This window comes from Molothrus aeneus, unplaced genomic scaffold, assembly GCF_037042795.1.
Source record: "Molothrus aeneus isolate 106 unplaced genomic scaffold, BPBGC_Maene_1.0 scaffold_30, whole genome shotgun sequence".
Classification (NCBI taxonomy): domain Eukaryota; kingdom Metazoa; phylum Chordata; class Aves; order Passeriformes; family Icteridae; genus Molothrus; species Molothrus aeneus.
The window spans coordinates 2,548,179-2,575,621 of NW_027098964.1; the positions used below are offsets into that span (position 1 = coordinate 2,548,179).

The window sequence follows — 27,443 nt, forward strand, 5'->3', positions numbered from 1 at the left end:
TTTTGGGGTGTCTGGGGGGGTCTCTGAGGGATTTTGGGGGTCTCTTACCCCTCCCCAGCGCTTCGGGGTCGAGGTCTCGGCCGAGGGGTCCCGTGGCTGCCACTGGAAAAGGGGAGGGGGTCAGGGGGGTCTGAGGGGATTCAGGACCCCCCCCCCAAATGAGCCCCCACCCACCTGTGAGGGTGCAGAGGGGCCCCCCCAGGGCCGCCCCCGCCGTCAGGGCCACCAGCAGCGCTCCCCGTCGGGGCTCCCCATTTTTGGAGGTCCCCAGAACCACCAGGAGCTGCTCCAGGACCTGCAGGGCCGGAAGAGGTGGGGAGACCCCAAAACGCTCCCCCAAAAAAACCCCAAAAATCCCCCGGGCCCTCTTCCCTAAGACTCTTCCTCCTTCCAAGGGAGCCCAGAGACCCCCAAAGTCCCCCCAAAATACTCTTGGGACTCCCGACACCACCCGAGACCCCCCAAATCCCCTCAAAAACTTCCCTCGGGACTCTCAGCCCCTCATAGAGACCCCTTAGGAGCCCCCAACCCACTTTAGTGACCACCGACGCCTCAGAGTGACCCCCAGAGAGCCCCCCCATACCCGCCAAGCCCCACAACCCTCCTTAGTGACCCCTCAGAACCCCCAAAACCACCTCCAGGGACCCCCAAAGCTCCCGCAACCCTCTCTAGTGATCCCTGACCCCACAAAACCCCCAAAATCCACAAAAACCCCACAAAAACCCCACAAAACCCCCTCACCCCCCTCACGGCCTCCTCCGCCATCTTCGCCCCCCTCAAGCCGCGAGCGCCCCCTGGCGGGCGGGACACGCGGGTGGCGGGAAAATTGGGGGCGTGGCCTCCGCCCTCATCGCCATGGCAACAACCGGGGAAGGGGGCGTGTCCAGGAGGCGTTGCCGTGGTGACGGCGGAGGGGGCGTGGCCCGCAGGCCCCCGCCCCCCGGGGTGTGATGAGCTGCCGCGGGCTCAGCGCGCGCCGCGGCCGCAGCGCAGGTAAAGGGGGGGGGAGACACACCTGGGGGGGGGGGGGGGCTCAAACGGGGAGAGACCCCCCCCCAAAACCATCCCAAACCCACCCTCAGAACCCCCCCAAGGGTCCCGCAACCCCCCCCGGCCCCGCTGATCCCCCCCGCGCCCCCCCCGGGCACTGCGGCAGCGGCTCCGCATCCCCGGACAGGGCCCCCCCCGCGCTGCCCCGGGGGGGTTCGGGGACCCCCCACCCCCAAATTCGCGAGTTTGTGTCCCCAGACCCGCCCCCCCCGACCCCCCCGGCGCTGCGGGCGCTGATCCCCGTTAAGAGCATTAACCGGGGGGGGGAGTGCGGGGGGAGCGGGGGGCTCTGGGGGGGCTCTGGGCAGCGGGGGGAGGGAACTCGGAGGAGTTTTGGGGGTCCCGGGGAGGAATTTGGGGCGTTCGGGGTTTGTTTGAGAGGATTTGGGGGCGCTCAGGGTGACCCGGAGAGTTTTGGGGAGGGGTCTCAAGAGGAGGGGGGAGGAACTTGGAGGAGTTTTGGGGGTCCCGCAGAGGAATTGGGGGATCCCGAAGGGGATTTGGGGGGGGGGTCTCGATTTAATACTGGGGGGGGTCTCTACTGAAGGTGAAGTTTTATGAAGAGTTTGGGAGGGGGGGGGGGTCTCGATCAATTCGGTGAAATTCCTGTTAATTGGAGCGCTCTTTATTAATTCGGGGGGCTTTTTATTAATTTGGGGAGGGGTCTTTCTTCGTTTGAAGGGTTCTTCATTAATTCGGGGCGCATTCTCTTAATTTGGGGGGGGTTTCTTCATTAATTTAGGGAAAAATTCCGAATTCGGGGAGTGCTTTAATTAATTTGGGGGGGGGGTCTCCGTTAATTTGGGGGGGGGGGGTGTCTCCGTTAATTTGGGGGGGGGTCTCCGTTAATTGGGGGGGGATCCCCATTGATTTTGGGGGGGGGGGGTCCCCGTAAATTTCGGGCTTTGAGGAGGGGTCGCCCCCCCAAAGTGACCAAACCCCCCCCCCCCCCCATTTTTCCAGCTCCCTCCTGAGCTCTCCCAGCGCCGCCCCCTCCCCAAATTTGGGGGTCCCCAGAGGTCACCATGTTGTCCCCCCCCCCCTACGACCCCCTGGAGCTGCCGCGGTTCAGCGACCCCCGCTGGGAGGGGGAGGGGGGCGCGGGGGGGCCCGAGGAGGAAGAGGAGGAGGAGGACGAAGGCTCCGCCCGGCGCTTCGAGCGCTCCCGCATCAAAGCCTTGGCAGGTACGGGGAGACCCCAAAAATTGGGGGGAAAAGGGGAAAAAATGGGGGGGAAATTGGGAAAATTGAGGGGGGGAAATGGGGAAAAAATGGGGGGAAAATTGGGAAAATTGAGGGGGGGAAATGGGGAAAATGTGGGGGGGGTAATGGGGAAAAACGGGGAGGAAAAAGTGGGGTGGGGAAAGGTGAAAAAAGTGGGGGAAAAAAGTGAAAAAATGGGGGGATAATGAAAAATAAAACTTGGGGGAAAAGTGGAAAAAAAAGTGGGAAAATGCACAAAAATAGAGGAAAAATATTTTAAAAAAAGGGGGATTGTGAGGAAAGTGAGGGAAAGGGTAAAAATTGGGGTAAAATGCACAAAAAGTGAGGAGAAAAGTTTGAATGCTGTGGGGAAAGTGGAAAATGGGGGGGAAAGAGGAAAAAGTGGGGGGAAAGTCCTAAAATTGGAGGGAAATGTATAAAAATTGGGAGGAAAGGGGATGAAAGTGGGGGGGGAGTAAAAAATGGGGGGAAATGGAAAAATTTGTGGGAAATGCACAAAAATTTGGGAGGAAAGTGGAAAAAATGGGAGGAAAAAGGAAAAAAAATTGAGGGAAAAGTGAAAAAAATGGGGGGAAATGCACAAAAAGTGGGGAGAAGCTCAAATGTTGGGGGCAAAGTGAAAAAAAAGTGAAGAAAAGACAAAAAGTGGGAGAAAAGTGCAAGAATTAAGGGAAAAGTGAAAAAAATGAGGGGGAGAGTGTGAAAACTTGGGGGAAAGCAAAGAAAAAAAGGAGAAAAACACAAAGAATGGGGGAAAAGGATAAAAAATGGGAGTGGAACCCGAAAAAATTGGGGGAAAATTCACCAAAAATATGGAGAATCCCAAAAATGGGAATTGGGAGCTCTGGAATGTTGGAGGGGGCAAAGAAAGTGAGGGAAACACAAAGGAAGTGATGGAAAAGTGGAAAAAACGGGAGAACAGCCCCCAAAAACGGGGAAAACGACCCAGAAAATGATGGGAAGTGCATCAGGAATACGAGAGATCCCAAAAATGGGGATGGGGAATCCAAAAATTGGAGAGATGGACCCCAAAAATGGGGAAATCAGCCCAAAAATGTGAGGGGAGAGCACAAAAATGGGGAAAAAACCCAGAAAAAAATGGGGTAAAAAAACCCCTCAAAACAGGAGGAAAAGTCCAGAAAAGAGGTGGAAACACCCAAAAAAATAGGGAGAGACCCTAAAAATGGAGATCGAGGAACCCCAAAATGTGGGAATGAGCCCTAAAAAAATCAGGGGAAGAGCCAAAAAATGGGAAACCCCCCCCCCAAAATGGGGAAAACCCAAAAAAATGGGGAAAACCCCCCAAAAGTGGGGGCGTATTATGGGAAAATGGGAGGAGCCCCCCAAATTTCCCCTCTCAAACCCCCTCAATCACCCCAAAACCCCCCCCCCAGGACAAACTCCCAACCCCCCCAATCGCCCCCAGACCCCCAAAATCTCCCAGGACCCCCCTCAGGGACCCCCCCCCAAATCCTCTTAGCGTTAATCCAGCGCCGGCTGGTGCAGGGGGACCCCCCTGTGGGGCTGCGACCCTTGGGGGGCTTTGGGGGGGAATTTTGGGGGTCTCTGACCCCCCCGTGCCCCCCTCCATGAGCCCAAGGCCGTGCAGAAAGATGAGGGGGGGTCTCGGGTGGGATTTGGGGTCTCTGGGTGGGGTTTGGGGGCTCTGGGTGGGATTTGGAAGCTCTGGGTGGGGTTTGGGTGGTCTGGGGGGTTTTTGGGGGATTTGGGGGGGTTTTGGGGGGGTTTTGGGGGTCTCTGACCCCCCCCGTGCCCCCCCAGACGAGCGCGAGGCCGTGCAGAAGAAAACCTTCACCAAGTGGGTGAATTCTCACCTGGCGGGGGGGTCGCACCTGGGGGACCTTTACAGCGACCTGAGGGACGGGCGGCTCCTGCTGAGGCTGCTCGAGGGGCTCTCGGGGGAGACCCTGGTGAGTGAGACCCCTCCCCAAATTGGGGACGCCCCCCCCTTCAAAGGGGAACCCCCCCAAAAAAAACAGGAAACCCCTAAAAAAGTGGAACCTCCCAATGAGGACCCTCCCCAAAATGGGGAAATCCCTGTGGGGACCCCCGAAAAGGGACCCCCAGCTGCTCGAGGGGGGGGGGGGTTCCCGGTGAGTGCAACCCCTCCCCAAATTGGGGACGCCCCCCTTCAAAGGGGAACCCCCCCCCAAAAAACAGGAATCCCCCCCCAAAAAACAGGAATCCCCCCCAATGGGCACCGACCCTCCCCAAATTGGGGAAATCCCTGCCTGTGCTCCCCCTGCCCAGAGGGGTCCCTGACTGTGCCCCCCGATTCGTGGGTGATTCCCCTGACGATCCCCCCCTATCTGGGGGGGTTCCCTGACTGTGCCCCCCATGCCTTGGGGGGGGTCTCTAACAGCGCCCCCCTACCCTGGGGGGTTCCCTGACCGTGTCCCCCTATCCAGGGTGGGTTCCCTGACGGTGCCCCCCGACTCGTGGGTGATTCCCTGACTGTCCCCCGACCATCCCCCCCTATCTGGGAGGGGTCCCTGACGATGTCCCCCGAATTGGGGGGGGGTCTCTAACAGTGCCCCCCTACCCGTGGGGTGGTTCCCTGACTGTGCCCCCCTCCCCTGGGGATGTCCCTGACTGTGCCCCCCCAACTCATGGGTGATTCCCTGACTGTGCCCCCCGTACCCGGGGGTCTCTCTAACGTTGCCCCCAGTCCCTGAGGGGGTGTGGGGGTCTCTCTAACGTTGCCCCCGGTCCCTGAGGGGTTGTGGGGGTCTCTCTAACGTTGCCCCCGGTCCCTGAGGGGGTGTGGGGGTCTCTCTAACGTTGCCCCCGGTCCCTGAGGGGGTGTGGGGGTCTCTCTAACGTTGCCCCCGGTCCCTGAGGGGTTGTGGGGGTCTCTCTAACGTTGCCCCCGGTCCCTGAGGGGGTGTGGGGGTCTCTCTAACGTTGCCCCCGGTCCCTGAGGGGTTGTGGGGGTCTCTCTAACGTTGCCCCCGGTCCCTGAGGGGTTGTGGGGTCTCTCTAACGTTGCCCCCGGTCCCTGAGGGGGTGTGGGGGTCTCTCTAACGTTGCCCCCGGTCCCTGAGGGGTGTGGGGGTCTCTCTAACGTTGCCCCCGGTCCCGGGGGGGGTGTGGGGTCTCTCTAACGTTGCCCCCGGTCCTGGGGGGGGTTTTGTGGGGGTCTCTCTAACGTTGCCCCCGGTCCCGGGGGGATTGTGGGGTCTCTCTAACGTTACCCCCAGTCCCTGAGAGGGGTGTGGGGGTCTCTCTAACGTTACCCCCGGTCCCGGGGGTGGTTGTGGGGGTCTCTCTAACGTTGCCCCCGGTCCCTGAGGGGTTGTGGGGGTCTCTCTAACGTTGCCCCCAGTCCCTGAGGGGGTGTGGGGGTCTCTCTAACGTTGCCCCCGGTCCCTGAGGGGGTGTGGGGGTCTCTCTAACGTTGCCCCCGGTCCCTGAGGGGGTGTGGGGGTCTCTCTAACGTTGCCCCCGGTCCCGGGGGGGTGTGGGGGTCTCTCTAACGTTACCCCCAGTCCCTGAGGGGGTGTGGGGGTCTCTCTAACGTTGCCCCTGTTCCCGGGGGGGTTGTGGGGGTCTCTCTAACGTTGCCCCCCCCCGCCCCCCGCCCAGCCGCGCCCCACGCGGGGCCGGATGCGGATCCACTGCCTGGAGAACGTGGAGAAGGCGCTGCGCTTCCTGCGCGAGCAGCGCGTGCACCTGGAGAACGTGGGCTCGCACGACATCGTGGACGGCAACCCCCGCCTGACCCTCGGCCTGGTCTGGACCATCATCCTGCGCTTCCAGGTGCGCCCCCGGCCCCGCCCGGAGCGAGGGAAATGGGGCGGGGGGCGCGGCCCGGACCCCGCCCCGATGGGGGCGTGCCCGTGCTGGAGCTGCCCTGGGGGGGGGTTGGGGTCATTTAGGGGGGTCCTGGACCCACCCTGGGGGTGTTTGGGGTCATTAAGGGGGGTCCTGGAACTGCCCTGGGGTGTTTGGGGTCATTTAGGGGGGGGTCCTGGGGTGTTTGGGGTCATTTAGGGGGGGTCCTGGACCCACCCGGGGGTTGTTTGGGAGTCATTTAGGGGGGTCCTGGTGCTGCCCTGGGGGTGTTTGGGGTCATTTAGGGGGGGTCCTGGGGTGTTCGGGGTCATTTAGGGAAGTCTTGAACTCACCCTGGGGGGTTTGGGAGTCAGTTAGGGGGGTCCCAAACCCACCCTATTGTGTTTGGGATCATTTAGGGGGGTCCTGCAGCCGCCCTGGGGGATTTGGGGGTCATTTTGGGGGGTCCCGGAGCTGCCCTGAGGGAGTTTGGAATCATTTAGGGGGGTCCCAAACCCCTCCTGGGCTCTCAGTTTGGTCACAGAAATCCCCAGATCTTCCCCAGGCTCCTTTTAGGGGGGGTCTCAGACCCACTTTTGGCGGTTCTGATCCCACTGGGAGGGTCCCAGGCCCCATTTTTGGGGGTCCTTGACCCCAATTTGGGGGTCCTTAACCCCATTTTTGGGCCCCCCCCCAGATCCAGGACATCAGCGTGGAGACCGGGGACACGCGGGAGAGGAAATCGGCCAAGGACGCGCTGCTGGCCTGGTGCCAGATGAAAACCGCGGGGTGAGGGGTCCCGGGGGTCCTGAGGGGGTTCTGGGGGAGTTTTGGGGGTCCTGGGGGGGGTCTGGGTGGTCTCCATGTGGCTCAGGAGGCTCCTGGGGGCTCCATGGGGGGGGCTCTAAGGGGACTCATGTGGGACCTGCTGGGTCTGGGGGGGTTTTGGGGGGGCTCTGACCCCCCCTGCCCCCCCCCCAGGTACCCCAATGTGAACGTGCAGAACTTCACCACGAGCTGGAGGGACGGGCTGGCCTTCTGTGCCCTCATCCACCGGCACCGGTGCGGGACCGAGGGGCTGGGGAGGGGCTGGGGAGGGGCTGGGGAGGGGCTGGGGAGGGGGGGATGTGGGGGTTCTAGGGCAGCGGTTATGGGGTGGGAGTCTGTGGGGTTATGGGGCAGGGGCAGGGGTTATGGGGTGATCTGGGTCAGTGGTCAGTGGTTATGGGTCTGTGGTCAGTGGTCATGGGTCCGTGGTTGTGGGTCAGTGGTTGTGGGTCTGTGGTCAGTGGTCATGGGTCCGTGGTCAGTGGTCATGGGTCCGTGGTCAGTGGTTGTGGGTCTGTGGTCAGTGGTTATGGGTCTGTGGTCAGTGGTCATGGGTCCGTGGTTGTGGGTCAGTGGTTGTGGGTCTGTGGTTGTGGGTCAGTGGTTGTGGGTCCGTGGTTGTGGGTCAGTGGTCATGGGTCCGTGGTCAGTGGTTATGGGTCTGTGGTCAGTGGTCATGGGTCCGTGGTCAGTGGTTGTGGGTCCATGGTCAGTGGTTGTGGGTCAGTGGTTATGGGTCTGTGGTCAGTGGTCATGGGTCCGTGGTCAGTGGTTATGGGTCTGTGGTCAGTGGTCATGGGTCCGTGGTCAGTGGTTATGGATCCGTGGTCAGTGGTCATGGGTCTGTGGTCAGTGGTCACGGGTCCGTGCTCAGCTGTCCGGTCTCCCCCAGGCCGGAGCTGCTGGACGTGGGGTCCCTGCGCGGAGCCAACGCCCTCCACAACCTGCAGAGCGCCTTTGGCGTGGCCGAGCGCGAGCTGGGGGTCACCCGGCTGCTGGACCCCGAGGGTGAGCGCCTGGGGGTCCCTGGGGGGATTTGGGGGTCCCTGGGGGTGGATTTGGGGAGAATTTGGGGGTCTGACCCCCCGTGCCCCCCAGATGTGGCCGTGGAGCAGCCGGACGAGCGCTCAGTGCTGACCTACGTGGCCGCCCTCTACCATCACTTCTCCAGGATGAAGGCGCTGGCCGTGGAGGGAAAACGCGTCGGGAAGGTCTGGGGTGGACAGACGGACACGGGGTGGACAGACGGACACGGGGTGGACACAGGATGGGGGGACACAGGGATGGACACGCAGGTGGACGGAAAGGGAACGGGGGGAGGAGGAAGGGGTGGACAGACGGACGATGGGCAGATGGACGGACAGACGATGGGCAGATGGACGGACAGACGATGGGCAGATGGTGTCGGGGGGGGTGGGGACTGGACAGAATCCGCGGGAATGGGCAGGGGGGAGGGAGGGACAGATGGGGGACGGACAGAGGGACGGGTGGGGGATGGACAGAGGGGATGGATTGACCAGAAAGGGGCGGGGAAGGGGGGGGATGGATGGACAGAGGGGCATGGGGATGGATGGATGGATGGATGGACAAGGGATGGATGGATGGACGGACACAGAGATGGATGGACAAAGGGATGGATGGACAGATGGATGGACAGAGGGGCATGGGGATGGATGGATGGATGGACAAGGGATGGATGAATGGATGGAGGGACAGATGGATGGATGGACAAAGGGATGGATGGACAGATGGGTGGACGGACGGGCAGATGGATGGATGGATGGATGGATGGATGGATGGACGGACGGACGGACGGACGGACGGACGGATGGATGGATGGGTGGATGGACAGACAGATGGGTGGATGGATGGGCGGATGGATTGAAGGATGGATGGATGGACAGATGGACAGTCAGACGGATGGGTGGATGTTGGATGGATAGATGGATGATGGATGTGAGGGCAAACGGACGGACGGATGGATGGACAGACGGATGGATGATGGACGGATGTGAGGACACAGCCAGCCAGCCGTGCCCCCGTCTGTCCGTCCGTCCGTCCGTGCCCGGGCAGGTGCTGGAGGCGGCGCGCGAGGCCGAGGGCCTGGCCGGGCGCTACGAGGCGCAGGCGGCCGAGCTGCTGGGCTGGATCCAGCGCTCGCTGCTGCTGCTCACGGACCGGCGCCTGCCCCGCGGCATCCCCGGCCTGCAGGGGCAGCTCCAGGCCTTCAGCGCCTACCGCACCACCGAGAAACCCCCCCGGTGAGAAACCCCCCAGTGGCTCTGGGGGTCTGGGGGCTACCTGAGGGGCCCGGGGGCTCCCTGAGGTGTCTGGGGGCTCCCTGAGGGGTTTGGGGTCCCCAAGAGGGGGTTTGGGGTCCCCCCAGTGGGTTTCAGGTTCCCTCTGAGGGGTTTTGGGGCATCCCTGGGGCTCAGGGTGGGTTTTAGGGTTCCCCCCAGTGTATTTTGGGGTTCTCTCAGTGAATTATTTTGGGGTCCCCCCAGGTTTGAGGACAAGGGCTCCCTGGAGGTTTTGCTGTTCTCGCTCCGGAGCCGCCTCCGCGCCAACAACCAGAGACAGTTCGTGCCCCGGGAGGGGACCCACAGCGCCGACATCAACAGGGTGACAGCCACGGGGACACTGGGGACACTGGGGACATTGGGACATGGGGGGGACACAGGGGATCCCCACAGCGCCGACATCAACAGGGTGACAGCCACGGGGACTTTGGGGACATGGGAGAGGCCACAGTAACACAAGTGCCAAGTGTACCAGGTGTGCAGGTGCCCCAGGTGCCAGGTGTGCAGGTGCCCAGATGACACAGGTGTGCCAGCTGTGCAGGTGTGCAGGTGTCCCAGGTGCCAGTTGTGCAAGTGGCCAGGTGACACAAGTGCCAGGTGTGCCCGGTGCCCAGGTGCCAGGTGACACAGGTGACAGGTGCTCCAGGTGCCCCAGGTGCCAGGTGTGCAGGTGCCCAGGTGACACAGGTGACAGGTGCCCAGGTGTGCCCGGTGCCCAGGTGCCCCAGGTGCCCAGGTGACACAGATGCCCAGGTGACACAGGTGCTCAGGTGTGCCAGCTGTGCAGGTACGCAGTGCCAGCTGTGCAGGTGCCCAGGTGACACAGGTGACAAGTGCCCCAGGTGCCCCAGGTGTGCCAGCTGTGCAGGTGCCCAGGTGACACAGGTGCCCCAGGTGTGCAGGTGCCCAGGTGACACAGGTGACAGGTGCCCCAGGTGCCCCAGGTATGCAGGTGACACAGGTGACAGGTGCCCAGGTGCCAGGTGTGCAGGTGCCCAGGTGACACAGGTGACAGGTGCCCAGGTGCCCCAGGTGTGCAGGTGCCCAGGTGACACCGCGCTGTCCCCGCAGGCGTGGGAGCGGCTGGAGAAGGCGGAGCACGGCCGGGAGCTGGCGCTGCGCTCGGAGCTGCTCCGGCAGCAGCACCTGGAGCAGCTGGCGGCCAGGTTCCACCGCAAGGCCGCGCTCAGGGAGACCTGGCTGGGGGACAACCAGCGCCTGGTGGCACAGGTGACACCCCAGGGACCCCCGAGACCCCTCCCCAAACAACCCCCAGGCAGGGACAACCAGCGCCTGGTGGCACCGGTGACACCGGGACCCCCAACCCACCCCCAGGCAGGGACAACCTGGTGGCACAGGTGACCCTGAAACCGCCCCCACCCCAGGGGGCTTCCCCTTGTCCCCACCGGGACAATTTCAGGATGTGTCCCCCCCACCCTTTGTCACCTCTCAGGCCCTTTTTCTCTCCTCCAGGACAATTTTGGGGGTCCCCAGAGTGTCCCCTCCCTCACTGCCCCTTTCCCCACCCCAGGACAATTCGGGGGGTCCCTGTAGTGTCCCCTCCCTCACCCCCCCCTTTCCCCCCCCAGGACAATTTCGGGGGGTCCCTGGGTGGTGTCGAGGCCGCGCTGCGCAAGCACGAGGCCATCGAGAGCGACATCGCCGCCTACGGCAGCCGCGTGCGCGCCGTCACCGCCGTGGCCGCCGAGCTGGAGGCCGAGCGCTATCACGACATGGGCGGCATCGCGACACGGCGCGACCACGTGGTGTCGCTCTGGGAGGCGCTGCGGGCTCAGGTGGCGGCGCGGCGCGAGCGGCTCCGGGCGCACCTGGAGCTGCAGCGGCTCCTGCGCGACCTGGAGCACCTGATGGGCTGGATGGAGGAGATGGAGGTGGGGAAGGGGCTGCGAGGGGAGGTTTAGCGGGGGGGTGGGATCCCCTCGTGGGACCCCCCCCCCGCGTGACCCCTCGGTGTCCCCAGGTGCGGCTGCAGTCGCGGGATTTCGGGCAGCACCTGAGCCAGGTGGACGATCTGCTGCAGATCCACGCCCTGGTCGAGGGGGACGTGGCGGCCCAGGCCGAGAGGGTTCGGAGTGTGGGGGCGGCGGCCGAGCGTTTCCTCGGGGAGGGGGGCGGTGAGTGACCCCCAAAACGGGGAACCCCAAAATTGGGATCCCCCGGGATGCCCTGGAAGCCCCAAACCCAGGGACACCTGAGTCCCAGGACCCCCACTCACCTGAGACCCCCAAAAGCGGGACCTAGCAAAACCCCAAAATGAACCCCCAAAAACCGAGACCCAAACCACCGAATCCCCGAACCCGGGAACCTCCAAATCCCAAACTCCCAGCACCCCCAAACTCTGGCTCTCCCAAATCCTCAGCATCCCTGAATCCCAAACCCCGGGACCCCCCCAAAAATCGGCATCCCTGAACACCGTACCCCTGAACCCTGGGGGATTCCAGCCCCCAGGACCCCCGGACCCCCAAGCCCCGCTGACCCCCGCCCGTGCCCCCCAGGGTACCGCCCGTGCCCCCCGGAGCAGCTGCGGTCCCGCGTGGCGGCTCTGGAGCTGCGGTACCGGGGGCTCTCGGCGCTGTCGGCGCAGCGGCGGCTGCGGCTGGAGCGCTCCCGGCGCCTCTGGAAGTTCCTGTGGGACGCGGGCGAGGAGGAGGCCTGGATGCGGGAACAGGAGCGGCTCCTGCGCTGCCCGGAGCTGGGCCGGGACCTGCCGGGAGCCCTGAGGATGCTGAGCCAGCTCGAAGCCATCCGAGGGGCGCTGGGGGGACGCGCGGGGCCGCTGCAGCAGCTGCTGGAGCGGGGCCGGGAGCTGCTGGCGCAGGGAGCCCCCGACGGAGCCGCGGGATCTGTGGAATCCACACCTGGATCAGCGGGATCCGCTGCCGGATCAATGGGAAGCTCCAAACCCGCGGAATCCGCTGCCGGATCCACCGCCAGACCCACGGGACCCCCGGAATCCAAGAACGCGTCCCTGGGATCCCCCCCTGGACCCACGGAGGGACCCTCGCCGCCCGCCACCAGACCCTCGGAACGCCCCGACGGCTCCACGGAACTCACCGAGGGCCCCACAGAACCCCCCGAAGGAGCCCCGGGCCCCGCTCCCGGCTCCCCGGACCCCGCGGCCGCCGTGTCCCGCCGGATCCGGGAGCTGGAGTCGCTGTGGGCGGCGCTGCCGGCGCTGGCCGGGGCCCGGGAGCGGCGGCTCCGCGCGGCCGCGGGGCGCTTCCAGCTGGACGCGGAGGCGGCCGAGGCCGAGGCGTGGCTGGCGGCCGCCGCCCGGCGAGTGGCGGGGCCGGAGCTCGGCCACGACGAGCGCTCGGCGGGGATGCTGGAGCGGCGTCTGCGGGAGCTGCAGGACGAGATGCGGCGGCGAGGGCCGGCGCTGGCGGCGCTGCGGGAGCAGGCGATGCCCGGCGATGCCGCCGACCTTCCCGACGTGGTGCCGGGGCTGGCGGAGCGGCTGGCGGAGCTGGAGCGGCGGCACCGGGAGCTGGAGGAGCGGGCGGAGCTGCGGCGCCTGGAGCTGCGGGACGCGCTGGGATTGTTCGCGGCGCGCAGCGAGGCCGATGCCTGCGCGCTCTGGGTGGGCGAGAGGGAGCAGTGGCTGCTCTCCATGGAGATTCCCGAGCGCATCGAGGACCTGGAGGTGGTGCAGCAGCGGTGAGCGCCCGGGGCTCCCCGTGCTGCACCGTGCGAATCCCAGAGTTATTCCCGGAGTTATTCCCGGGAAGTCTCGGAGTGCCCGTGGTCGCCCCCACTGGGATTCCCCCAGGAATTTTCCCAAGAATACACAGGATCGCCCCGTTATTCCCGTTTTTCCTCAGGATGTCTCCAGTATTCCCGTTATTCCCAATGTTCCCTGAATTCCTACCTCCACCACAACATTCCCAGTGTTCCAGGTGTTCCCGTTTTCCCAGAATTTTCACTTCCGACACAGTATTCCCCGTACTCTCTCAATTCTCTCCTCGACCTGAGATATTCCCAGCATTCCCAAAATTCCCACCTCCAACACCGCATTCCCAGCGCTCCCAAAATTCCCCAAATTCCCACCTCCAGCGCAGTATTCCCAGAGTTTGTGGCATTCCCAGGATTTCTGGCACTCCCACCTCCGGCACGGTGTCGCTGGGGTTTCCAGCGTTCCCGGCTCCGGCTCGGCATTCCCGGAATTCCCGGAATTCCCGGTCATTCCCGGCGCTCCCGCAGGTTCGAGACGCTGGAGCCGGAGCTGGCGGCGCTGGCGGCGCGCGTGGCCTCCGTGGGCCGCGTCACGGAGGAGCTGCAGGGATCCGGGGACAGGAACCGGGAGAGCGCCCGGGACACCTGGGAGCAGCTCCGGGACAGGTGGGGGCGGCCCCGGCGGGGCCATTCCGGGCTGGGATTGCGGGTGGATCCGGGCAGGGATGGAATTTCCAGGGGCTCAGGGAGGTGTTCCAGGCAGGGCTGGGTTCTCCGGGCAGTCAGGGATGCTCCAGGGATGCAGGGAGGGATTTTCCCGGCCGGGATGCTCTGGGAAGGGATGGATTCTCGGGGCTGGGACGCTCCAGGGATGGATTCTCGGGGCTGAGACGCTCCAGGGATGGATTCTCTGGGTCGGGACGCTCCAGGGATGGATTCTCGGGGCCGGGACGCTCCAGGGATGGATTCTCTGGATCGGGACACTCCAGGGATGGATTCTCGGGGCTGGGACGCTCCAGGGATGGATTCTCTGGATCGGGACGCTCCAGGGATGGATTCTTGGGCTGGGACGCCCCGAGCGCTCCCCGGGCTCTGTCCCACCGTGCCCCGATCCCGCCCGTGCCAGGTGGGAGCGGTTCCGGGCGCTGGCCGAGCGCAAGAAGGTGGCGCTGACCGCGGCGCTGAACATCCACAATTTCCGCCTGGAATGCCACGAGACGCGGGGCTGGATGCGGGAGAAGACGGCGGCGATCGAGGCCACGCGGGCGCTGGGCCGGGACCTGGCCGGGATCACGGCCCTGCAGGGGAAGCTGTCGGGGATGGGGCGCGACCTGGACGCCATCCAGGGAAAGCTGCGGGAGCTGCGGGCCGAGGGCGAGAAGCTGCAGGGGGAGCAGCCGGAGCGAGCGGCCGAGATCCGCGAGGAGCTGGCGGGGCTCGAGGCCGAGTGGGAGGCGCTGCGCCGGTGCCACCGGAGCCGCGAGGAGTCCCTGGGGCAGGCGCGGCGGCTCCAGGGCTTCCTGCGGGACCTGGCGGCGCTCCAGGCCTGGCTGTCCCGCACCCGCGCGGCCGCGGGCTCCGAGGATGTCCCCGCGTCCCTGGCCGAGGCCGAGGGCTCCCTGCGGCAGCACGAGAGCCTCCGCACCGAGATCTCGCACTACGGCGCCGATTACCGGAGCGCCCGCGCCGCCGGCCGGGAGGTGACGCGGGGACAGACGGACGCGCAGAGTCTGTCCCTGCTGCAGCGCCTGGAGGCGCTGGATGCGGACTGGGAGGAGCTGGGCCGGGTCTGGGAGAAGCGGCAGCGGCTCCTGGCCCAGGCTGTCGCCTTCCACGTGTTCCTGCGGGACGCCAAGCAGGTGGAGGGGACGCTGGGGAAGCAGGTGAGGGGAGCCGGGGTGTTCCGGGGGGGGTCCCGGGGCTCCGGTGCCATCCCGGTCCCGATCCCGGTTCCGGTCCCGACCCGCAGGAGCACACGCTGGCCCACACGGAGATGCCGGGCACGGTGCCGGGGGCGGAGGCGGCCGTGAGGAGGCTGGAGGAGTTCCTGGCCGCGCTGGACACCGGCACCGAGCGCGTCCGGGCGCTCACGGACACCGGGAGGAAGCTGCTGGACGAGGGCGGCGTCCACGCGGAAAAGGTGCGGGAGACGGTGGAGTCGGTGGAGAGCAGGTGAGAGACCCGTCCCAGTCCGTCCCAGTCCGTCCCAGTCCATCCCAGTCCCATCCCAGTCCCATCCCATCCCCTGGGAATGGGGTCTCTCATCCCTCCTGGCCCTGGCACAGGCACCAGAAGATCCGGGAATCAGCCCAGGAGCTGCTGGGGCGGCTGCGGGATAACTGGGAGCTGCAGAAGTTCCTGCAGGATGGGCAGGAGGTGAGACGGGGTGGGGATTGGGATGGGATTGGGATCGGGATTGGGATGGGATTAGGGTGGAGATTGAGGGTGGATGGGGTTAAAATGGGGATGGGGTGAAGAGGAGAACTGGGCTGGGACTGTGGGAAGAGACCCTGATCTGTGTCCCTGTCCCCATTCCCGTTCCCATCCCCGTCCCTGTCCCCATTCCCGTTCCCATCCCCATCTCTGTTCCCATTCCTGTTCCCATTCCTGTTCCCATCCCTGTCCCCATTGCCATCCCATTCCTGTCCCTGTCCCCATCCCCATTCCCGTCCCTGTCCCCGTTCCCATCCCCGTTCCTGTTCCCATCCCTGTCCCCATTCCCATTCCCATCCCCATTCCCATCCCCATTCCCATCCCCGTTCCCATTCCCGTTCCTGTCCCCATCCCCATCCCCATTCCCGTTCCTGTCCCCATCCCCGTTCCCATTACCATTCCCATCCCCATCCCCGTTCCCGTTCCTGTCCCCATCCCCATCCCCATCCCCATCCCCATCCCCATCCCCGTTCCCATTCCCGTTCCTGTCCCCATTCCCGTTCCTGTCCCCATCCCCATTCCCATCCCCATTCCCATCCCCATCCCCGTCCCCGTCCCCGTTCCCGTTCCTGTCCCCGTTCCCAGCTGACGCTGTGGCTGAACGAGAAGCTGCCGGTGGCCCGGGACGTGTCCTACGAGGGCACGCGGGACCTGCAGGGCAAGTGGCAGAAGCACCAGGCCTTCGCCGCCGAGCTCGCGGCCAACCGGGGCTGGCTGGAGGCGCTGGAGAAGGTGGGAACGGGGGAAAACGGGGGAAAAACTGGGGGAAAACTGGGAGAAAATGGGATCCAGGAAAGGGCAGCCCTTGGGAAAGGTGGGATACGTTGAGTCACAAAATTCCGTGGGTCCAACCTCAGCAATTCTGTGGTTCCGCGGGTCCAATCTTAGTGATTCCACGGTTCTGTGGCTCCAGCCTTAATAATTCCACGGCTCCATGGGTCTGGTTTTGGTGATCTCACCATTCCATGGGCCCAATCTTCACAATCCCACAGTTTACTGGGTCAGCCTCAAGGATCCCGTGTAGCATTGACAATTACATGACTTTTTGGGTCCAACCTTGATGGTTCCATGGGTTTCAATGATCCCACAACCCAACATGTCCATTCCCCATCACCCCACAACTCAATGGGTCCAACCTCAACAATTCCAACCTTGACATTGCCCATTCTGTGATGTCTTTTTGGGTCCAACCTTGATGGTTCCATGGGTTTCAATGATCCCACCACCACACGTGCCCATTCCTCATCACCCCACAACTCAACGGGTCCAATCTCAACAATTCCACACAATCCCAACCTTGACATTGCCCATTCTGTGACTTTTTGGGTCCAACCTTGATGGTTCCATGGGTTTCAATGATCCCACAACCCCACACGTCCATTCCTCATCACCCCACAACTCAACGGGTCCAACCTCAACAATTCCACACAATCCCAACCTTGACATTGCCCATCCTGTGATGTGTTTGGGTCCAACCCTGACGGTCCCAGGGTGTCTCCCGTAACTCGGTGCCACCGTTCCCGTGTCCCGCAGGACGGCGAGCAGCTGGCACGGGCACGTCCGGCGCTGGCCGGACAAGTGACCACCCCCCGGCAGGAGCTGCGGGCGCTGTGGGCTCAGGTGGAGGCGGCGGCGGCCGCCAAGGGCCGGGGTTTGGCCGAGGCCGCGCGCGCCGAGAGCTGCGCCCAGGCCTGCGCCGGACTGCGCTCGTGGCTGGCCGGGGTCCGCGCCCAGCTCCGCTCCGGCCACTGCGGCCAGGACCTGACCAGCGTCGGGGTCCTGCTGACCCGGCACCAGGTCAGGGCTGGGAAATGGGAAATGGGAAATGGGAAATGGGGCTGTGGGGAAGGTTGGGGGTGAAGGTTTAGGGTGCAAATTTTGGGGTGTGAAGGTTTTGGGAGTGAAGGTTTAGGGTGCAGATTTTGGGGTGTGAAGGTTTTGGGGTGAAGGTTTCTGATGCAGGATTTGGGTTCAGGTTTTGGGATTCAGGCTTTTGGGCGCAGGTTTTGCCATGCAGATTTGGGGGTGCAGGTTTTGAGTGCAGGTTCTGGGGTTCAGGTTTTGCGATGCAGATTTGGGGGTGCGAGTCTGTGATGCAGGATTTGGCTACAGTTTTAGGGTGGAGATTTTGGGGTTCCCTGGGGGTCTCTCATCCCCCAATCCCCCTCAGCTGCTGGAGACGCAGGCGGCGCTGCGGGAGCAGGAGCTGGGGGCCCTTTGGGGTGCAGATTTTGGGGGTCCCCGGGGGTCTCTCATCCCCCAAATCCCCCTCAGCTGCTGGAGACGCAGGCGGCGCTGCGGGAGCAGGAGGTGGGGGCGCTGCGGGCTCAGGCCGGGGGGCTCAGCCCGGGGCACCCCCGGAGCGCGGGGGTGCAGGAGCAGGTGCGGGAGCTGGAGCAGCAGTTCCGGGAGCTGCGGGAGCCGCTGCGGGAGCGCGGGCGGAGCCTGGCGGCCGCCAGGGAACTGCACCAGTTCCGGAGGGACCTGGAGGACGAGCTCGTAAGTGGGGGGACCCCACCCGGGGCTGGCGCTGACCCCTGGGGTCCCCGTGCGTGACCCCCCCATTCCTGATCCCGAATCTCTGACCCCCACCCCATTCCTGACCCCGAAACTCTGACCCCGAATCTCTGACCCCCACCCCATTTCTGATCCCAAATCCTGGACCCCGAATCTCTGAATCCCAAATTCTCCCCCCCATGGCTGTTCCTGACCCCCAGTCCTTGAGTCTCCCCCATCCCTGTCCCCACAGTGTCCCGGACCCCCTGTGAGCCCCAATGTCCCCAATGACCCCCAGTGACCCCAATGTCCCCAGTGTCCCTGATGTCCCCACTGACCCCAATGTCCCCACTGTCCCCAGCTGTGGGTGCAGGAGCGCCAGGCCCTGGCCATGTCCACGGACCACGGCAAGGACCTGCCCTCGGTGCAGCTGCTGCTCCAGAAGAACGAGGTGGGTCACAGGGTCTCCAAATGTCCCCCTGTGTCCCCTGTGACCCCCCAGGACTCATTCCATGACCCCCACAGACCCCACTGACCCCTCAGTTTCCCCCATAAAGCCCCCAGACCCCCTAGACCCCACACTTTCCACCATGAACCCATAAACTCCCCCATAGACCCCAGACCCCCCAATTTCCCCCATAAACCCCCCCAGACCCCCCAATTTCCCCCATAGACCCCCAGTTTCCCCCATAACCCCCCAATTTCCCCCATAACCCCCCTAGACCCCCCAGTTTCCCCCCTAGACCCCCAGTTTCCCCCATAACCCCCCATCCGGCCCCTCAGACGCTGCAGAAGGAGCTGCAGGGCCGCGAGCGCCGCGTGTCAGAGCTGCTGGAGCGGGGGGCGCCCGGCGCGGGGGTCCCGGACTCGGGGGTACCCGGGGGCGTCCCCGGGGGGGTCCCGGCTCTGAGGGAGGCCTGGAAGGAGCTGAGGGCGCAGGTGGAGCGGAGGCAGCGGCGCCTGGAGGCCGCCCTGGCCGCCCAGCGATTCCTGCGCGACGCCGCGGCCGCCGAGGCCTGGCTGGGAGAGAGGGAGCTGCACATGCTGGCCCAGGACAAGGCCAAGGTGGGGGACAGGGCCGGGACCCCCCCCAGGGGCCGGGACCCCCCCTCGGGGACAGCGGAGTCACCCCCAGTTTGGGGGGGGGGAGGGGGTTTGGGGCAGGGAATGGGAGAGGGGGGCAGGGGGGATGTGGGGGGGGTTAAGGGTCTGTGGGGGGTTTGGGGTGTCTGTGGGGGGGTCTCTGGGGTGTCTGGAGGGTCTATGGGGGGGTCTGTGGTGGGTTCAGGGGGATTGGGATTGGTTTATTGGGGTTTTGGAGGGTCTGGGGGGGTCTATGTGGGATCAGAGGGGGAGTTGAGGGGTCTGTGAGGGTGGTCTGAGGGATCTGGGGGGTCTATGGGGGGCCTATAGGGGATTTCTGGGGGTCTGGAGGGTCAGAGGGATTTGTGGGGGTCTGTGGGGTCAGGGAGGGTCAGTGAGGATTTCTGGGGGGCTCTGTGGGGTCTGAAGGGTCTTCGAGTGGCCTGGAGGGGCCAGGGGCACCCAAAGGACCTGCTGGGGCTGGTGACACCCCTGTGACCCCCCCCCCCTTGGTGTCCCCAGGACGAGCCGGGCGCCCAGGCCATGCTGAGCCGGCACCTGGGGCTGGAGCAGGAGCTGCGCGACTACGGCGGCACCGTGGAGCTGCTGGCGGAGCAGGGCCGGGCCATGGCGGCCAGTGGCCACCCCGACGGGTGGGGACACCCTGGGGACACCCTGGGGACACCCTGGAGACACCCCCGCCACTCTGTGCACGGCCACCATGGCCCCTGACAGCCCTGTCCCAGTGCTCGCTGTCCCCTGAGGTCCCGGTGTTCTCTGTCACCGTGTCCGTTGTCACTGATGTCCCCTGTGTGTCCCCTGACGTCGCTGTCCCCTGATCCCCGGGTGACACGGCTGTGCCCTGGTGACACCGCTGTAACCTGGTGACACTGCTGTCCCCTGTCCCCTGGTGATACCTGTCCCCTGGGTGACATCTCTGTCCCCTGTGCCCCCCAGTGACACCTCTGTCCTCTAGTGACACTGCTGTCCCCTATCCCCTGGTGACACAGCTGTCCCCTGCCCCTTGGGTGACATCGCTATTCCCTGGTGACACGGCTGTCCCCCTGGTGACACTGCTGCCCCCGAGGTGACATCACTGCCCCCCTGGTGACACCGCTGTCCCCTGTCCCGTGCAGCGAGCGGCTCCGTGCCCGCGCGGCGCAGCTGCAGCGTCTCTACGCGGGGCTGTGTCACCTGGCCGGGGACCGCAGGGCCACCCTGCAGGGCCACCACCGGCTGTGCCAGCTGCGCCGCGACCTCGATGACCTGGAGCAGTGGATCTCGGAGCGAGAGGTGGTGGCGGCGTCCCGGGAGCTGGGGCAGGACTTCGAGCACGTCACGGTGAGGGGACACTGAGGGGACACTGAGGAGTCCCTCAGTGCCAGGTGGTCCCCAGGTCATCTTGACACGGGGGTGGGTCCTTGTGTCCCCCTGTCACCAGTGGTGTCCCTGTCACTGCAGGTGGCCCCGGACTCCAGCGTGTCCTGTGTCCCCCTATAAGTGATTGTGTCCCTGTCACTGGGGGTGTCCCATGTCCCCTGTCCCTCAGGATGTCCCTGTCCCCAGGAGTGTCCCCCCAGCCCCCTGTCCCATATCCCTCTGACTCCCCTGTGTCCCCCTGACCCCATCCCCTTGTCCCCATGTCCCATGTCCCCTGACCCCCTGACCCCTGTCCTGTGTCCCCCTGTCCTGTGTCCCCTATCCCATGTCCTCATGTCCTGTGTCCCTCTGTCCCCTGACCCCGTCCCGTGTACCCCTGTTCCTTGACCCCCTGACCGCCCTGACCCCTGTCCCTTGTCCCTGTGTCCTTATGTCCCCCATCCCCTGTCCCCATGTCCTCTGACCCTCAACCCGTGTCCCCCATCCCCTGTCCCCGTGTCCCCCGTGCCCTGACCCCTGTCCCGTGTCCCCCTGACCCCCTCCCCTGTCCCCTGACTCCCATCCCATGTCCCCCTGACCCCGTCCCCTGTCCCCTGTCCCCTGACCGTGTCCCCTGTCCCCGCAGCTGCTCCGGGACAAGTTCCGCGAGTTCTCCCGGGACACGGGCGGGCTGGGCCAGGAGCGGGTGGACGCGGCCAACGCAGCGGCGGCGGCGCTGATCTCCGGGGGCCACCCCGAGCGCGCGGCCGTGGCCCAGTGGCAAGCAGGGCTCAACGAGGCCTGGGCCGAGCTGCTGGAGCTGGTGGCCACGCGGGCGCAGGAGCTGGCGGCCGCCCACGACCTGCAGCGCTTCCGCCGCGACGCCCGGCAGGTGCTGGAGCAGCTCCGAGCCAAGGCCCGGCAGGTGCCCGAGGAGCTGGGCCGGGACCTGCGCGGGGCCGAGGGGCTGGAGAGGCAGCACCGCGCCTTCGAGCACGACGTGCAGGCCCTGAGCGCGCAGGTGAGGGGACAGGGAGGGGACAGGGGACAGGGACAGGGACAGGTGAGGGCAGCACCGCGCCTTCGAGCACGACGTGCAGGCCCTGAGCGCGCAGGTGAGGGGACAGGGAGGGGACAGGGGACAGGGGACAGGGACAGGGACAGGGACAGGTGAGGGCAGCACCGCGCCTTCGAGCACGACGTGCAGGCCCTGAGCGCGCAGGTGAGGGCAACAACAGGGAAGGGGACAGGGGACAGGGACAGGGGAGGAAACAGGGCCCAGAGCGTGCAGGTGAGGGCATGGGGACCACCAGGGGACAGGGAGGAGATGGGGAGAGTTGAGGGCATGGGGATGGGGAGGGGACAGGGAACGGGGACAGGTGAGGGCACAGGGACTGCCAGGGGACAGGGGAGGCCATGGGGATGGGGAGGGGACAGGTGAGGGAACAAGGAGGGACAGGTAAGTGGCAGGTGAGGGACACGCTGCAGTGCAGGAGGTGTCTGTGTAGTGGGATATGTCACCTGTACCATGTCACACCTGTCTCCAGGTGACAGCTGTCCAGGAGGCTGCAGGCTGCCTGTCCCACCTGTCCCACCTGTCCCACCTGTCCCATGTCACGCCTGTCCCACCTGTCCCACCTGTCCCACCTGTCCCATGTCACACCTGTCACACCTGTCCCCAGGTGACGGCTGTCCAGGAGTCCGCAGCCCGCCTGGCCGCGGCGTACGCGGGCCCGCGCGCGGAGGAGCTGCGGGCGCAGGAGGGCGCGGTGGCCGCGGCCTGGGCCGAGCTCCGCGGGCGCTGCCAGCGCCGGCGCCGCCTGCTCGGGGACAGCGTGGAGCAATTCCGGTTCCTGCGCGCCGCCCGCGACCTGCGGCTCTGGATGGACGGAGTGCAGCTGCAGCTGCAGGCCCGCGAGAGGCCCAGGTGGGACTGGGGACATGGGGACACCGCGGGGACATGGGGACACTGCGGGGATAGGGGGTGACAGCACTGGGACGTGGGGATACTGTGGAAACAAGGGGGACATGGGGACACTGCAGGGATGGGGGGACACAGGGACACCTGGGGACACACAGGGACATGAGGACACACATGGGGACAGCCCTGGGGACATCTCAAGGACACCTCAGGGACACTGCAGTGACCCCAGCGCGGGGCTGTGACCGCGGCCACCCTGGTGGCCCAGCCCTGCCCGCTGTGCCCAGGCGGAGGCGGGGTGACCCCGTGGTGACCCCGTGGTGTCCCTGTCCCCTGGCAGGGATGTCACCGCGGCCGAGCTGCTGATCCAGCAGCACCAGGGGCTGCGGGCTGAGCTGGAGGCGCGCGAGGGCTCCTTCGGGGCCACCGTGGCCGCGGCCACCGCGCTGCTGCAGCGGGGCCACCATGACGCCGACAAGGTGGGACACGCCTGGCACCATGTCACCGCATCCCTGTGTCACCCCAGCCCTGTGTCACCGTGTCACCGCATCCCTGTGTCACCCTGCCACCGTGCCCCCATACCCACCTCCCCGTCCTTGGCACTGTCCCCAAGTCCCCAGCCCCACATCCCTCGTTCAAATCCTTGTCTCCAGGGTGCTGTCCCCATCCCATATCCCCTCATGTCCCCATCACTGTGTCCCACACCTGTATCTCTGTCCCCATCCCATATCCCCTCATGTCCCCGTCACTGTCCCCGTGTCCCAACCCTGTATCTCTATCCCCGTGTCCTTGTCCCCATCCCATGTCCTTGCTACTGTCACTGTGTCTCAACCCCATCCCTGTATCTCTGTCCCCATCCTGTCCCCAAGCTCGTCCCTGTCCCTGTCCCCATCAGCGTGTCCCAGTCTTTGTCCCCACCCCTGTCCCGTGTCCCCCCAGCTGTCCCAGGAGCTGGCCGAGCTCCAGGAGCGCCGCAGGGACATCGGGGAGCGCTGGCAGGACAAGCTGGAGTGGCTGCAGACTGGTGAGGACCCCTGGGTGTCCCCTCTCAGTGCCCAGGGGTGGCTCAGGGGTGGCTCAGGGGTGTCCCTGTCCCCTGGTGACTGTCCCCGTGTCCCCAGTGCTGGAGGTGCTGGTGTTCAGGCACGATGGCTGAGGCCTGGCTGGCCATGGTGGCTGTGCCCCATGTGGTGGCACAGGGGTGGCTCAGGGGTGTCCCTGTCCCCTGGTGACCGTCCCCGTGTCCCCAGTGCTGGAGGTGCTGGTGTTCAGGCACAATGGCTGAGGCCTGGCTGGCCATGGTGGCTGTGCCCAGGGGTGGCTCAGGGGTGGCTCAGGGGTGCCTCAGGGTGGCTCCAGGGTGTCCCCCCTGCCCCCTGGTGTCCCCTCTCAATGCTCAGGGGTGGCTCAGGGGTGGCTCAGGGGTGTCCCTGTCCCCCGGTGACTGTCCCCGTGTCCCCAGTGCTGGAGGTGCTGGTGTTTGGGCGCGATGCGGCCACGGCCGAGGCCTGGCTGGCCAGCAGGGAGCCCCTGGCCCGCGCCCCCGAGCTGGGCTCCAGCCTGGCCGAGGCCGAGACCCTCCTGAAACGGCACCAGAGCTTCCAGAAGGCAGCGGCCGCCTGGGAGGAGAGATTCGCTGCCCTGAGCCGCCTCACCACGGTGGGGACACCGGGGACAGGGGGGACGGGGGGGGACAAGGGGACACGGGGGGAAAATGGGGATGGGGTGGACGGGGGGGACAGGGGGACATGGGGGGACAGGGGGGACATGCGGGTAAAATGGGGAGGGGAACATCGAGGACATGAGGGGGACATGGGGGGAAAATGGGGGAAAAATGGGGTGGAAATGGAGACACGGACGTGGGGGGACAGGGGGGGAAATAGGTAGGGGGACATGGGGGAAAATGAGGACACAGGGAGATGGGGACATCAGGGGGACATAGAGGGGAAGGAGGGGGAAATGGGGAGGGGGCACAGGGGACACAAGGAGGGGACATGAGGGGATGAAGATATGGGGGGGAAGGAGGGGGAAATGGGGAAGGGGCACGGGGGGAAAATGGGGGACACAAGGAGGGGACGCAGCAAGGGCAAGGGGAGGGGGGGCACTGGAGCCACTGTGACCCCAAGGGGACACAGCTGAGGGTCCCTGTGCCACCCCCACGCCCTCGGGGGGGTCTCCATGGGATCCCTGTGTCCCCCCCCCCATTGCCGGGGTGTCCCTGACTCCCCCGACCCCCCCAGCTGGAGGAGAAGGAGCGGCGGCGGCGGCAGGAGCAGGAGGAGGAGGAGGCGAGGAAGCTGCAGCCCCCCGAGCCCCCCCCGGCGCGGGCCGAAGTCGGGGGGACCCCCCCGGTGGTGCCCCCCGAGAGCCAGGATGGGGGAGGGGGCGGGGAGGGGCCGAGGTGAGGGGGGGGCGGGGTGGGGGAGGGGATTTGGGGGCAACATTGAGATTTGGGGGTTGGGAGAGCCCCAGGTTTGGGGGGACACCCTCGGCGTGGGGGGGGGGGGGTGTGGGATATGGGGAGGGGGTTCTGGGGGTGACAGGGGGGTGTCCCCACCTCCCCCCCAGGGCCACGCCCACCCCCCAGAGCCGCCCCCCGGAGCCCCCGGCCCTCAACGGGATCCGCCCCGACGGCGCCGCGGGCCAGGTAACCCCCCCTGACCCCCCCAAATGCGGGGGGGACACCCCAGACCCCGCTGTGGGACCCCCCCTCAGCCCTGTCCCCCTCCCCAGGTCCCCAAAGGGGCGCAGGAGGGGGGGCCCGGCCCGGCGGGGGTGGCGGCCACGCTGCCCCCCCGCGCCCCCCCCCCGCCCGAGACCCTGGAGGGGGCGCTGTGCCGGAAACAGGAGCTGGAGGCGCCCGGCAAGAGAGCCACCAACAGGTGAGCAGGGGACACCTGGGGACACCTTGGGGACAGGCTGGGGACACCGCCCGGCCTTGGGGACACTCCTGGAGACGCCTCGGGACACCCTGGGGACAGCTGGGGACACATTGGGGACACCACCCGGCCTTGGGGACACACCTGGAGACACCTGGGGACACCCTGGGGACACCTGGGGACACCTTGGGAATACCCTGGGGACTCTTGGGGACATGGCCTGGCTTTGGGGACACCCTGGGGACACCTGGGGACAGCTGGGGACACACTGGGGACACCGCCCGGCCTTGGGGACACACCTGGAGACACCTTGGGGACATCCCCCATTCATAGCCACGCCCCTTGAGGCACACCCACATGTCACAGCCTTATATGGGTAGCTTGACCCCGCCCACGCGACTGCGCCCTGCAATGGCCACGCCCATTAAGTGCCACGCCCCCCTCCCTTAAAGTCACAACGGCCTCCAGGTCCTGGCAGAGCCGGGGCTGTGTCTGGGGGGGTGAGGGTCCCCTAAACCCGCCCTGTGACCCCCCCCAGGTCCTGGCAGACCCAGGGCTGTGTCTGGGGGATGTGGGGATCCCCTAAAAGCCCCTGTGACCCCCTCCCGTGACCCCCCCGTGCCCCCCAGGTCCTGGCAGACTCAGGGCTGTGTCCTGGGGGTTGGGGTCCCCTAAACCCCCCCCATAACCGTTCCTAAAGCCCCCCGTGCCCCCCAGGTCCTGGCAGAGCCTGTACTGCGTGCTGCGGGGGGGGGTCCTGAGCGTGTTCAAGGACGCGCGGGGGGCGGGGGCGGGGGTCCCGTACCACGGCGAGCCCCCCACGCCCCTGCGCGGCGCCCGCTGCCAGCCCGCCACCGCCTACCGCAAACGGAAACACGTCTTCAGGCTGGGGTACGGGCAGGGGGGAAACGGGGGAATTGGGGGGAAAAATGAGGGGAAATTTGGGGAAAGAATGGGGGAAAATGGGGGGAAATGAGGGGGGAAATGAGGGGGGAAATTGGGGGGAGAATGGGGGAAATTGGGGGAAAATGGGGGGAGAATGGGGAGGGAAAATGGGAGAAATTGAGGGGGAGATGAGGTAAAAAGTGGGGGAAATTGTGGGAAATTGGGGGGAAATGGGGGAGAGAATGGGGGGAAAATGGGGGGGAAAATTGGGGAAAATGGGGGGGACATAAGGTAAAAATGGGAAATTAGGGGGAGAATAGGGGGGAAATTGGGAAAATGGGAGGAAAAATTGGGGGGGGAAATGAGGGGGGAAATTGGGGGAGAATAGAGGTAAAATTGGGGGAGATGGGGTAAAAAGGGGGAGAAGTTGGGGAAAAAATGGGAGGAAAAGGGGGAAAAATAAAATGGGAGATGGGGGAAATTGGGGGAGAATAGGGGGAAATTGGGGGGAAAATGGGAGGAAAAGGGGAAGAGATGGAGGAAATGGGGGGGGAAATATGGGGGAAGATTGAGGAGACGGGGGGAAATGGGAAAAATAGGGAGAACATGGGGTAATAATACAGAGGAAAATGGGGGGAGAATGGGGTGGGAACTGAGGGAAAAATGTGGGGAAATGGGAAAAAAACGGGGAGAAAAGAGGAAAAAAAGTGGGAATAATGGGGCAGGGAAATGGTTAAAAATGGGGGCACACGAAGGGGTCCTAATGGGGGGGCTGGGGGGGTCCCGGTGGCTGATCCCGGCCCCCCTCAGGCTGAGCGATGGGAAGGAATTCCTGTTCCAGGCCAAGGACGAGGTGAGACCCCCCCTCCCCACTGTCCCCTCGGTGTCCCCCGATGTCCCCTGCCCCCCCCGTGTGTCCCCATTGTCCCCTTGGTGTCCCCCCCAGGCCGACATGGCCCTGTGGCTCCGGGGGATCGAGGCCGCCGCCGGGGCCGTGCCGGGCTCGGGGGGGCCCCGGGAGAGTTCGGGGGTCCCCGGGGGTCCCCCCAAGGGGATGTCGAGGGCCCTGAGCCTGCCCCCGGTGCCCCCCCCGGCCGAGGGAGCCCCCCGGGCCCGCGAGCACAAGGAGAGGGAGAAACGCTTCAGCTTCTTCAAGAAGAACAAGTAGAGTTGGAGAGTTTGGGGGTCCCGCAGGCACAGAGGGACACGGGGGGGACATGGGGGACTCAGTGTGTGTCCCCCTCCCCTGTCCCGGTGATGTCACCGTGCAGCCCCCACCCCAATAAAGTGATTGGAAACAGAGACTGGGGGGTCTGAGTGTGCTGGGGAGAGGGGCGGGTGGGATTGGGAGGGACTGGGAGAGATTGGGGGGGACTGGGATGGACTGGAGGGACTGGATTTGAGTAGGGGTGGGTTTGGGATGCAAATTGGAATTGGGGTGTGGGTGGAGATGGGGTGAGGATGGGGGTCACATGTGGGAGGCATTGGGGTGGGACT

The 27,443-nt window shown here is 65.4% G+C and overlaps 1 protein-coding gene across 1 annotated transcript; it reads left to right on the forward strand.

The window, feature by feature from the left end:
- The first annotated feature begins 2,075 nt into the window (after window positions 1–2,075).
- SPTBN2 (spectrin beta, non-erythrocytic 2) lies at window positions 2,076–27,250 on the forward strand. The gene is made up of 35 exons (XM_066570297.1): window positions 2,076–2,235; window positions 4,057–4,205; window positions 5,881–6,054; window positions 6,767–6,858; window positions 7,051–7,131; window positions 7,790–7,905; window positions 7,996–8,108; window positions 8,971–9,158; window positions 9,402–9,519; window positions 10,269–10,427; window positions 10,787–11,089; window positions 11,179–11,332; window positions 11,714–12,875; window positions 13,419–13,556; window positions 14,017–14,773; window positions 14,860–15,062; window positions 15,176–15,266; window positions 15,909–16,055; window positions 16,857–17,120; window positions 17,598–17,822; window positions 18,181–18,270; window positions 18,603–18,884; window positions 19,425–19,555; window positions 20,039–20,243; window positions 20,908–21,282; window positions 21,944–22,188; window positions 22,523–22,661; window positions 23,122–23,206; window positions 23,645–23,841; window positions 24,423–24,583; window positions 24,751–24,829; window positions 24,916–25,064; window positions 25,779–25,952; window positions 26,757–26,799; window positions 26,893–27,250. Exons 1-35 carry the CDS (start codon window positions 2,076–2,078, stop codon window positions 27,112–27,114), a joined length of 7,371 nt encoding a protein of 2,456 aa, XP_066426394.1. The 3' UTR covers window positions 27,115–27,250.
- Window positions 27,251–27,443: the final 193 nt, after the last annotated feature.